Below are 12,569 nucleotides of genomic sequence, written 5' to 3'. Positions count from 1 at the left end.
TTGAAAACAATAATAATAATAATAAGATTACGAGAAAATTACATCACATCACAGAAAATGAAAAAACTGCATAAAGGTAAAAGCAGGTGTGCAAAAGGTAAATGAGTAGGTAAATTTAAACAATAATAGATTTTAGAAGAAGGACTCCTGATGGATAAAGTGGTCAACAGCAATAAAATAAATAAAGGGACAAAAGAAACAAAAATTTAAAAAGATTGATATGATAGACAGGACCCTTGTTCTTTTTCAGCTAATTCTTGTTAAGTCCTGTGTTATGTATGGGGTTTTTATTCTATATTAAATATATGAAATAATTTGTATGTGTATATTTATGATGAATTTTAATTTCGCCTCACAGACTGCGGACTCGTCTCACAGCTCATGACAGCACGTAGCGGATCATGGGACCCGTATGCGGGAGGGTTCACACAATTGATTGGTCCAATTTTGAGGCAGCTCTTCCACGATTGGCGCGTTTCACCATCAGTTAAAAATACTCTTTTGTGATTGGCTATTTCTCTGTTTCCGCTTCGCTAGCCTTGAGGTTTCTTTTTTTTTTTTTTTGGTTCGTCCTTCTTCCCGTTGAGCTAATCGGTCTTGGTCTCAGCCGCTACACCTGCAACAACCGTTTTCCTGACATTTCTCCGCTCACAAATCAACACAACATGGACGACTTTGACATGCTCAACGCTCCCTCTGCTGGGAACGGGGTCGGCTCGGAGGAGGACCCCGCTGCCGCTTTCTTGGCCCAGCAGGAGAGCGAGATCGCGGGTATTGAAAACGACGAAGGCTTCAGCATCCTGGACGGCGGAGACGTCCCTTCATCGCTTGGAGACTCTAACGGTAAGATACCGGAGACTGTTTACCTCCTTTTTTAAAAAACGATTTATCTAGTAATTTAGCTTTAAATCGTTTTAAAAGGAAACTTTGATCTTGACGAGAACTGGCGTCATTGTGTCCCCGAGCGGACACTGAAGCCCATTCAGACAGACATGCTAACGCTAGCTGGTTAGCGTAGCATAGCAGCCGTGAGACGTAGACACGTACGGTCACGTAAAATGAAACACTCGGGATAATTGTACGCTATTTATGTGACCTTTATTACTTCTGCTGCTTACAGCAATGTGTCTGATAGCATTAGCGGTGTCCTGATAAGACGTGTCATTCATTGCTTCCTTTAAAGCTGCAGTAACGTTATTTTGCTGGCTGCACGACACACACGAGAGGCAGCAGAAGAAGAAGTGACTGATAAGAAACTACAAAGACATATTGAAAATCACGAGAAACATGAGCTACACCCAGAACACATCTAACATTAGCATTAAACCACTTCCTGTTTAATATTTCAGTTCGAGAATCACAGATACAATATTATTAATTCTAGATATGAATCATCATTTTGAGCTATTTTGAAAATCCTGAGATAAAACTCACTGGATCTTTGAAAGGTCCACATGTGTAGTGAGTGAAATGATAAAGTGACCTTACTATATGATCAGACATTCAGGAAACATGCTATGTTGAAGTGCTGGCTTCTCTGACAACAATGCAGCAGCCAGTATGTCCTCCTTCTAACTTTAGATTCTGGTCCTGAATGCTCTGGATTTGTTTGGACCAGAGAAGGTAGGCGGTTTTAAGGCACCCCCACATGGCTGTTTTGGATGCCCCTCGGTTTGCTAGATATGAGAGCAGTTATCAGGTCAAACCAACAGGTGTTGCAGCGATGGAAGTGGGCAAGAGAACTGGTTCAGATAGAAGTGATTGTACTCGACCTAAAAAGCCTCTGCATGTTTCTAATAAGCTCCACGAGCAGAAACGTGCTCAAACTAGGATCAATATTGGAGATGCTTTTGAAAAATGGAGAGAGGTTAGAACACAGAAAGGTTTACAGACTGATGCAGAGCTGGCTAAACACTGAAGCTTCAGTGTCCACCACATGGCAACCTGTGTGAGCATCGACTCTAGAGAGGAGGGGAGAGACAGCTCTCTACAATGTTTAGAATTCCGTCAACATCGCACCCGATAACGATGTTAGATCGGATCTGTCATCTCTACTAAAACCCGCCTCAGCTCCAGCTCTCAGCCTGTCATTAGGTCGACTGATAGTTAGACTGAGACAGCATTTCCAGCATGGAGATCGCCATCGATGGGACTCCAAAGCCCCCTGCAGGAACAGACGGGTGACGTCACTCAGACTTCGTCCATTCATACTTACAGTCTACGCTTATTTGCCAGCTCACCTCCCTGTCACAAGAGGAAACTGATGGAGCTTAATGACCTTTGGACAAGACTGCCTCATTTCCTTGAAGCTGTAGATTCATAATGGCTTCAAAGTGCTGACATATCACGTTGTGAAATCTGTGTATGAAAATCTTGAAAATACAGTCAAAGTCAAAGATTTCTTGGTCTTGTCATGATAACAAACTGTTTCTTCCCGGTTTGTGACGTTGTGTTTTTAAGGATTTATTTGTTCATATGATATCTAATCTAACTTTTTCTCCTCTTCTTTCTTTGTAGATGGCACTGTCAACGGAGAGCTTCATGGGGTAATACTTCTTCACATACTTCCTCGGTTTCTGTGTTTATTTACTTTATTTAAAAAAAAAAAAATGATTTGAGACATTTTCACACCTTACACATATAGAGCAGGTCGTCCTACAATTAGAAGGTTTGATCTCAGCTCACTCAGTCGACATTACGAAGTATCCTTGGACTGTGTGAATCACTTTGAGTGACCATTCACCATTAACATTTCTTAAACAAAAAGTCGATGATGATTTGTTCTCTAAAAGAAGAGCTTTTACATGCAGCCTCTTAAGAGCTGTCTGATTGGATCTCGGCCCACTCTGCATCTGCAGAGGCTTCTTTTCAGGATGCTGTTATTGTTTTGATGAGTGGCCAAACCATGCTGCTAAAGTCACATTTAATACAGTAATGTTGGATTAGCATTGCTATGTGAACACGTCCCTGCTTCTCAGACTGTGTTGTCATCATTCTCATAATATATCGTCATTATTTCCGGATCATCATTTTGATTCAAATATTATAAGCCAATAGAAAACTGCATGCAATGACTTTCTATGTGAGAAAAAGGCACATAGAAGGTCTGAAGATTGGTGAAGAAACAAATTGGTGAGAACTGTATCAGGGATTTTAATGTCTGTCTGTTAGTTTCCTCCAACTTCCCTTTCCTGTGCTGTCATTGCAACATTTTCTGCAGTTTGCACAGTCAGGACTTCTTCCTGGCAGTGAGAGAGGCTCAGCTGATAAAACTCAGAGGGGGACAAACTTGATTTATAGAGCTTCTCGAATGGCATTCAACTACATTTAAAGAACAGATTGCAAAATGCAAAATGGAGTCAGGACAGGAACTGTAGCTAAACCAGAGGATTCCAGATTGACTTTTGACTCATGTGACTCGCAGGTTTCATCATCCCATGTAAATTACTCTGACTAAAGGACTTTTAATGAAGTAACCTATCACCACCTTCTTGTATCTCAGGAAAGCAACGGCCCATCAGACGCCTATGCAGCCATTTCCAGTGCAGACCGGCTGCAGGCCGAACCTGAAAGCCTACGCAAGTGGAGGGAGGAACAAAGCGAGAGGCTGGAGGTGCTAGGTAAGCGCAGACCAGAGTATTATATTATGAGAAACAGGACAGATCTGTCTCTGGTGTCTCCAAAGATCTCATGAGATCGAAAACCAAGACATTCTCGCCTTATTCCATCCAGTGTGTCTTGCCCTGTAATGAAACACTTCCACATCGTTAACCTTTCCCTCTGCATCTTCCTTTCTTCTTCATCCTCAGATGATAACTCGCGCAAGCAGGAGTCAGAGTGGAAGGAGAAGGCCAAGGTGGAGCTGGAGGAGTGGCACGCCAGGCAGAACGAGCAACTGGAGAAAACCAAAACCAACAACAGGTACTGGCCCAACAGAGGGGCAAAGACGGGGAATAAAAACAAGCCCAGTTGAAGATTTGTAAGATTCACAAAAACAACCACGTGTTAGTTAGAATACTGATGTAGGGTTTAAACAGCTCTAATATAATCTCCGTCTTTCGGATTCAGCCTCAGGACGTGTAACAGAATACAGAGGTTCAGCTCAGAGTGCAGGACAAGAAACAGATCCACCTCAACTTTCAGCTTTAAAAACACAATGTGCTGTGTTCTCACATTAACCCTGCAGGTAGTAGATCAAATCGTCCTATAGGAAACGATGCTAACTAGCATCTAAATCATAACAAATGTTTCCTGTTAGCTCGATGTCTGCTGAAATGTCCTGTCAGCATTTCTCTCTGCGGTATATATATTGATAAGAAGGGAGGACACATCAAACAGACACGCGATGCTGTTGCCATGGTGCTTTCAGAAGCTGTCTGACGGTTTGCGCACGCAGGAAAGACGAGCCCTGAAGTTGTGGAATCGTTTCATGGCTCTGTTTCACTGTGTGACAGAAGGCACTCGTACGAACAAACATGCTGACAGTAAACCGACTTGAGAATCAGACGTGTGACTGAAGTCGCTCAGTGTATGCTCGCCTTTCATACTCAGCTGAAACATATGAAGAGTTCAGTTTATTATTTGTGTAATGACAAATGTTGCAGAGTTTCCGTCTGAGTTTTTCCTGCACTGTAATGTAGCACAGACGCCCGATGAATAATAAAGCACCTGCGACCATGAGTCTCCTCTCTTCTAACCGCCCTGCACGCTGTGGGACACGGTACTTCATGTAACAGTTAACCTCCATTATTAATCTATTTCCTCTTTTCCAAGAGAATCAAACCTTGCCTATAACCTGTCCTTAAATACTGCATGCAAAAGGAAGATCACCTCCAGTTGGAACATTTGAACCATTTGTCTGACCGACATTATTTATCAATTTGATCCAATGATGAGCGAGTGAATCCTCATAATAGAGAAGCTGTAATGAGCAAACATTCAAGACCTATTAGCGGAAATCTAGTTGTTCCAACAGCTCACAAAACACAGGAATAGAGTCTGCAAAAATAGCAAAAAGTTGGTTGTAGTTGCAGCAAAAGATGAGACAGAACTTTACTAATTGTGGATGAAATACTTGAACATAAAACAATGATTCAGTTTACAAACTAATGTGAAAGTAAATAATCGTATTCTCTTTCTTCTGTGAAGATCAGACGCTGTTTGTCCAATCACAGGAGTCGTGTAATTAAAGATTTGCTCTCCCACGTCTTCCCAAACACACCTGAGACTTTGATTACATGTCTTAGCGTATGATGTGTGTGCTAACCTATAACACTTGTGTTTTCCATCCTCTCCTCCCTTTTACCGCTCTCTCTCTCTCTCTCTCTCTCTCTCTCTCTTCTCTCCTGCCTTCTCGCTGCTCTGTCGTTTGGGCCGATGTTTGTCCAGGGTGCTGGATGAAGACTTCTACAAGCAGCCCTTCTCTGAGCTCATTGGTTATGTGTATGTCGCTCCAACTAACATCCTCCCTCCTCATTTTTTCTTACATTTCTTTTCTCCATCATCATTTCATCATCCACTTCCCGACATTGGCTCATTGACGTCACCTTCCTGTTTTTAATGTTGGCATTAGAAATCTCCCATGTGTTCCTTTTGTTAACACGGAGCTCTAATCGTTGCACTCTGGCTCGTTTTTCTTTCTTTCTTTTTTTTAAATACAAACTGCAGTCGCTCATTTTCATCCCACATGTTTGCATGTTTATTGTGAGTTGGTGTCAGGTCCAGTCCACATGTAGGCGGGTAAACCTCCCGTCCAAACACACTAAGTTCTCCCAGAACATCTTCGTCCACATGAAAATGCAGAAACTCACTGTTACGGCCGCCATGAGCACGCCAAGTCAGCAACACTTCCAGGCAACGTCATCGCAGTCTGTCCTTCACGCGCGGGGGCGAAGCAGCTCACTCCGAGACAACAGAAGACATTTTCTCCCCGTTCCTGTGTAATGACCATGTCATTTTTTAAAGTTGTCCCACCAACAGGAAGTCCGACCGGGTCTCTTCTAAAACTGCAGATGTAGGAGTTGGGGTTTGTATGAATCAGCAGTAACCTCCGTCATCCAATCAGGCGTCTCTGCTCGTCAACATAGTGGGAGAGTAAATGTGTGAGCATGTAAAAAGTCCAGTTAGCAACGTTAGCACCAGCGCTAGTTTAGCTACATCTGCCATTGCTCTAATCTCATGCAAACTTAAGAGACAGCGTCGCACGATGAAGTCACACGGAGGTGAAACCGGCGCACAGCGTGACGTTACAAGAACAACACTCTGTTTTCCCCATCTACACAGAAACACCTTTAAAAAAAAAAAAAAAAAAAAAAAGTTTCTGAACATCTTCACCCTGAAAGGACTTTTACAAAAGGAGCGTGTTCAGTGACGTTAAGCGCCATTTGCAGACAAAAGGTCAAAACGCTACGTGTTCAAAAATACCTGCCTACATGTGGACGAGGTCTGAGTTAACAGAATGACTGCATGCCCACACACACACACACACTATGTCATTTAACCCTTTCATAGCTCAGCCTGTGTTGATTCTCCTCCATCACTCTGTACTGTCTCCATTCACTTTGCTAACACATGACGTATGTTTCCTGCTGATGTTGATTGTATGATCTCTTAAAGTTGTTTTGTGTCTCTTTAACGGGTTATGCACACGAATTAACCTGCAGAGTTTTAAAGTCAGGAGTAGGATGCTTGTAGATTTGGTTTGAAGCATTTGTGTGATTCTTATTGGATTTTCGTAGAGATCCTCTCATTGTCTTCACATCTTGTGTTTATGAGATGAGATTTTACCGCACATGTGCAGAGGAGGCTTTGCTCTCTGTGGCGTTTCCTCCTCCTCAATCTCTATAAGTCAGACTTCCATAAGTGTCACCCTAACTTCCTCTATGTCCTAACTCTAGCTTAAGGTCATTTAAATATTCAAATACACATGTCACCTTATGAAACAGTAATCCATTCATTGCATGTTAAATTATTTTTTACAGTTTAAAAGAATGTCGGGCACAGACCTCCCAACTCCTCAGCAGCTTCTTTAAGCTGGTCCGCTATGTTTCCTGCAGTGTGATGCTCATCAGAACTGCATTTCTGTAGGGTCTGATCGATACCTTTGGCACCCCAACAGAAGGGTACAGATCCTTTATTCTGGTACCATTCCCAACTGTTGACGGTGGAAATGCCAATAAATGTTTACCGAGCCGAACTGAACCGCGTGGTGGAAACAGTGAACTATTGTAACCATTGGCGGTGCGTGTTAACTGAATAACAACGTCAACCATGAGTTCCTTGAGTAATTGTATCCATCCCCAATCTATAGTGCATACTACCACGATCCAGATTTAATGTCGTTCAAATCAAATCTGTGAAGGTCAACCTGAAGTGGTGAAATCATCTCTAAACAGTGAAGCTGAATGTTTACATTGAATGCATTTTATAAACTATATGTTGACTGACGCTCAGGTGGTTTAGAAGTGCTGACTTGTAAGATTGATTCAGAAATGTCAACATGTCGGTAACGCCGCTGGTCGTGCTCCTGTTACACAACTGCTTCAAACTGTTCCATGCTTTAGGGAGACACAAGCTGCTTAGTAGCTTCTGCTCTCCTGCAGGCTAACGTGCTTATTTGCCCAGCTAGCTTTCAAGTAGCGTTCGATGTGCAGCCTTTGGTTTGGCGATCAGATCGCTTTGAGACGCTCATCGGTCTGCATCGTGGTGTCCACGTTTTATTTTTGTTTTTCAAGGTTGTGTTAAGAGCAGCCTGTAGCGCCATTTATTTAAAAATGCAAAAAATGTCTTTAAGATACAATGTTTGACCACCGACCGATCACACTCGAGAAGGGGCGGGGCTTCTGAAATCATCTTTGTGAATAACAATGGCGGAAGAGACGCTTGTCAGTTTCCAGGTGAAGAGCTGCTGCTGAAGTCAGGACACGACTTAATTACATCATCATCATGTTTTCTTGATATAAATTAAAATATGAAGCAGACGGAGAGATAACCAAATTGTCACGTCTGAGGGAAGCAGAAGTTACGTTTTGTAACCTAGCAACAATGAGCGCCGGTGAGAAGCGCTCCGAGACTGAGGCCCTATTAGATTGAGACGGTGTCCAGGAGCTTGACTGCGTTTTTAGTGAATTAAAAAATCGATGTTCCTTCTGATAGGTAAATTATAAAGTTTTTTTTTTTTTTTTTTTTGTTTTTTTTTAATATGCACACCTCGATGCAGATGATGCAGCATCGTGTGAAGTTGTCCATGGATTGAGCCAACGCTGCAGGAGACACAGAATCACATCATGAGTCTGTTACAGGAAGTGCACGGGCTGTTACAGGAAGTGCACGGGCCTCATTTATAAACACTGGGAACAAATGATGTGACTGACACCTCCCACGCTGTCAGAATGTGAAGAGCGAGCTCAACAATGCAGTAAACATCTGATAGAGAACGTGGAAGCTGGCCGTATCATTTGTGAACGCTGAGAGACAGTTTTATAAATGAGACCCTTTCCCATAATGCATCATGTTTGTGACTGATAGAAACTGTGGCCGTATTATTGACCTCAGCAAATCAAAGGCTGCACACGTGTCTGACTTAGAACCCTTCAGGAGAAAAAGATGTCGCTCTCGCATGCTTGGCTTTCAACATCTGCATTGAGCTCTTTTTTTTTTTTTGTCTTTCATTTTCTAACCCCCCCCCTCTCTCTCTTCTAAATTCTGACTTGTGAAACTGTTTCTCCTTGTTTTCTTTTCCTATGCACCTTAAAGCACACACATTAACCATCCTTGCTACCGCCTAGACCAGTTAAGTAAAAATACAAAATCCCAGAACCCCCACATATTGTTCTGTATTTGTGACAGGGGGATAGATGCAGTTTTGTGTGTGTGTCTGTGTGTGTATATATGTGTGTGTGTGTATATATGTGTGTGTGTGTGTGTGTGTGTGTGTGTGTGTGTGTGTGTGTGTGTGTGTGTGTAAGTGTAAGATAATGAACACGCACAGATACCTAGTGTGCTTAAATCCACTGCCTAGTCGGGGGTTTGTTCTGATGTCCCCTCTGTGATGTTGTGCTCCTGCCAGTCCCTCGTGTGATGTTGTAGTCGGTTGTGACGGTGAATGTTCATTGGCTACCCCATCCCCATCTCGCTCTGTCGTAGTCTGAAGCTGAGTTTGTGCTTGAAGGTCGGGTGGGACCCTCGCAGTGGGACTATCATGCGTCTGTGGGTGTGATGAGAGCTTTATGTTTGTTAGCGATCTGTGGCTCAACGTTTTCACCTTCTCTTCTTTTGGTGAAGTTATGGTTAACATTAGATGTCTTATTTATCTTTATTGAGGGATTTTCTCGATGCTTTATAAGACTACAACCTTCACCAGTTAGACATCCACAGACCCTTTAACTTCTTATAACGCGTTAAATCAAAGTTAACTCTCTCTCTTCTTTGAAGCCACGCCTCCAGACAGCCTGCTTGGTGGCCGCAGCACGATGCATGGCTCAGGCCGAGCGGTGCTTCAACTTCTTTTGAGCTTTTTTATTTTTTTTAAAACAGAACCAGACAAGTGTAAGGATGAGCGAATCCTCCCTATGCTCGGGTTCTTGGAGAGCAAAGAGAACATTGTAAACATGCAGCCACAGGGCGAGGGGAAGTGTAACAACCCCCCCCCCCCCTTTCAGCTCTGTGCTGAGCTAGGTTTTTAAGATAACCCTGGTAAACTTGTTTTCTTTGTTTCTCTCATCAGTGTCCTACATGTAGCACCCTGTAGTGTTGTGGAAAAGTGACATTCAGGCTCACTGTGATGTGGGGCAGAGTTAGGGGGGGGGGAGCGGGGGGCATGCCACGGGTAAAGACAGATGGATGTTCTGTGTGATCGTTGGAGCCTGAGGTCGACTCTGCTGAACCGACAAACCCAACCAATCACAGGTTGGATTATAGATAATATTCCTTTAAGGAAGGGAATCTCTTTGATCTGAATCTAATCTGGACTTTAAAGTTCCTGTGAGGAAATCGAGGCCATGTTTACACGACAACGTTTCGGGTGGCTGAAAACGCAAACCTTTAAAAACGCGGCGCCGCCTCCGTCGTCTTGTCGATTTGGAAATGCACCGTGTCACCCACACGCATCACGGCTCAGTCAATAACCACTCGCGAGTACGTGGACTACAACAACGGCCGACTTCAGAGTTCTGTTTGTGCCGCTCACTCCCAGTCGACATTTTCTTGGAATTTCCTTTTTTTGCGGTTTAGGGTCGACTCATCGTTCATCCATTAGTCAGTTTTTTTTTTTACATTTACACTTCACTGCTCAGTTGAAAGAAGCGTAAGTGACCATGTGCGTGTTTTTTCATTAGGAAGTCACACCGCCAACTACTGGTCCTGCATGTATACTACAGCGTTTTTGGTCGCCTTTGCAAATCCATGTGCACGTCGGTTGCTTTCAAAACGTTGTTGTTTGAACTCGGAATTTTTTTTATTTGTTGAACGTTCTGATGTAAACGTGGCCTCAGATGGCGTACCCCGTAGACGAAGCATTATCTTTTTTTCTCCTTGTTGATGCATACGATCAGAGATCTCACCCGCTCTCTTTTAACATGTAAATCTACAAACACGTTGAATCGTTGCCATGGAAACTGAAAAGGACTGTTCTGGCTGGGTTCTGTCAAACGCCTCGGCTGACACCTTCCTCGCCGCAGTGTTTACAGACATTAGAAATAATCCTCCCGCTGACGCTCTGCTTCTGTAGGTCGTATTGAGGCATCAGTCCACTTCATGAGCGTTTAAAAACTCCTCACAGATGCGTTAACGTAACCAACCTGACATCAGACAAACGTTAAGTTTTCAACCAAGAGGGAGGTGTTGGGTTTCAGCAGAGGACTTTCTCAGGGCTGTTTGTGCATTTCGGTTTTTCATGATCCTCTTCCTCCACTGACTGTTCTCTACTCCCATCTCCTCTCTCTCCTCTACCCTGTTGCCTGTAGGGCGGCCGAGGAAGCCATCGTTTCAGATCTGGATGAGAACAACCCCGGCACTGAGTGGGAGCGTGTGGCTCGGCTCTGCGACTTCAACCCCAAGTCCAGCAAGCAGGCTAAAGACGTGTCCCGCATGCGCTCCGTCCTCATCTCCCTGAAGCAGTCCCCGCTGGTCCGCTAGGCAGTCCGGGCGGCTCAAGGGCGTCATTCCATATCATTCTCATCTTACACCAAACCAAACGAGCGATATCCCAGCATCTGAATCCTGAAGACGAGGAGGATCACATCCCTCCTGTTCATATCTGAACGCCATGCACGGCCCTGTGGAGGGCTGTAGAGATTACCCTTCAAGAACCAGCTCGCCACGTCCTTCACCTGTGTTCACCTCTTTCACAGACCAATCGAAACCTCTTAATGCCGCTTTCATAAACACACAGAGATCTTGCCCGTTAGATCAACCAGAGGTCTCATGCTCTGTGGAGTCGTGTAACACTGCAGTGAGGACTGTGAGTGTGGGACATTAAAAAGGGAAGGGCTGATTGTTTGGGCCTCGAGCTACACTACAACCAGAAAACATGCCCCCCACCCCCCACCTACCCCCCCACCCAAACAATATCACTCTCACGATGCTGTACTCTTAACTCTCCGACCTGTAAATCTAAAGAATCCTCCTCTGACCTCCCGGGTTGGACTGATGTGTAACCATTGGTATTCCCCTCCCCCGATGCGCCACCTCATGTTCCTCGTATATAAAGAATTGATCCTCAGAGCTTTTCTTTATTCTTTTTTTTTTTAAGGACCAAACTTTAAAATCAAAACTCCAAATTCAGTGTGTGTACTTTGAGCTGTGTGCGTAGACCCCACGTGTGGCATATTGTGTAACATTTTCCGATCTATGCATTTCCTTTTGCCCCTCCCCCTCTCCAGTCAGGAAGTGAATCGAGTCCAGTAATTACAATAAACGTGACCGTCTGTGTGTGTGTTTGAACCTCGGCCGTGTGTGTATGTGCTCTATGCGTGTACCTATGTACATATACAAAAAGGCAATATATATACAGTATATAAAACATTAATGTCACTGAAACTAGACAGTTTTAAAGAGAGAGAGACATATTAGCCAGCTGTTGCTTGACCATCTGTGTTCGTTGTCCATTTGATTTCAATAGAAATAAAACCTCGATGAAAATCTTCCTCCTGTCGTTCTTCCACACCATCTCTCTTTTTGTTGGTTGGTCGGAGAATGTGACGGCACTCAGTCCACCTTCACACCGTGCGCGTCCTGGAGAGATGGTGATTTTTAAACGCCATCTTTTATCGAAGCTTTAAAAACATCTGTCCCCTGAAGGAGCGCCCGCTGGAGGTTTCCACGTCAGAATCCACAGGACTACTCGGTAAGAGTTTAATTTAAAGTAAATGAACAGAGCAAAAAGATGAAGCAGCAAACTCCTCTGACTGCACTGATGTTGGTCGAGGACTGAAGCATGTGCTGCTTCACCTCTTCACACTGTGAGCACCTTTTATTTCTGACCACTCGTTCTAAAGAGACGGTTTTTGCGTTCTTCTCGGCCAAAGGACTACTTTTGTGATTTTTTTTATTTTTTTTTGTGCAAGTATCTC

At 43.7% G+C, this 12,569-nt stretch overlaps 1 protein-coding gene across 3 annotated transcripts; it reads left to right on the top strand.

Annotated features, from left to right (window-relative positions):
* The first annotated feature begins 562 nt into the window (after positions 1 to 562).
* On the top strand, positions 563 to 12,138 carry clta (clathrin, light chain A). 3 transcript variants are annotated; one of them, XM_020652780.3, is made up of 7 exons: positions 563 to 843; positions 2,518 to 2,546; positions 3,503 to 3,620; positions 3,810 to 3,921; positions 5,389 to 5,442; positions 8,755 to 8,790; positions 10,962 to 12,138. In XM_020652780.3, the coding sequence occupies exons 1-7, from the start codon at positions 666 to 668 to the stop codon at positions 11,131 to 11,133; spliced, it is 699 nt and encodes a 232-aa protein (XP_020508436.1). In that variant the 5' UTR covers positions 563 to 665; the 3' UTR covers positions 11,134 to 12,138. The 3 variants fall into 3 exon arrangements, with proteins under 3 accessions (XP_020508436.1, XP_065810457.1, XP_020508437.1); XM_065954385.1 differs by lacking the exon at positions 8,755 to 8,790; XM_020652781.3 differs by lacking the exons at positions 5,389 to 5,442; positions 8,755 to 8,790 and having other exon boundaries at positions 564 to 843.
* Positions 12,139 to 12,569: the final 431 nt, after the last annotated feature.

This window comes from Labrus bergylta, chromosome 1 (genome assembly GCF_963930695.1).
Source record: "Labrus bergylta chromosome 1, fLabBer1.1, whole genome shotgun sequence".
Classification (NCBI taxonomy): Eukaryota; Metazoa; Chordata; class Actinopteri; order Labriformes; family Labridae; genus Labrus; species Labrus bergylta.
Note: the sequence above shows the minus strand (reverse complement) of the source record. Positions and strands in the feature narration are given on the sequence as shown.

Excerpts from the sequence above, each read along its gene's own strand:
- clta (XM_020652780.3), top strand. The coding sequence starts at position 666 with ATGGACGACTTTGACATGCTCAACGCTCCCTCTGCTGGGAACGGGGTC. Across the intron at positions 2,547-3,502 it reads TCAACGGAGAGCTTCATGGG|GAAAGCAACGGCCCATCAGA; the intron begins GTAATACTTCTT and ends CTTGTATCTCAG. Across the intron at positions 3,922-5,388 it reads AAAACCAAAACCAACAACAG|GGTGCTGGATGAAGACTTCT; the intron begins GTACTGGCCCAA and ends ATGTTTGTCCAG.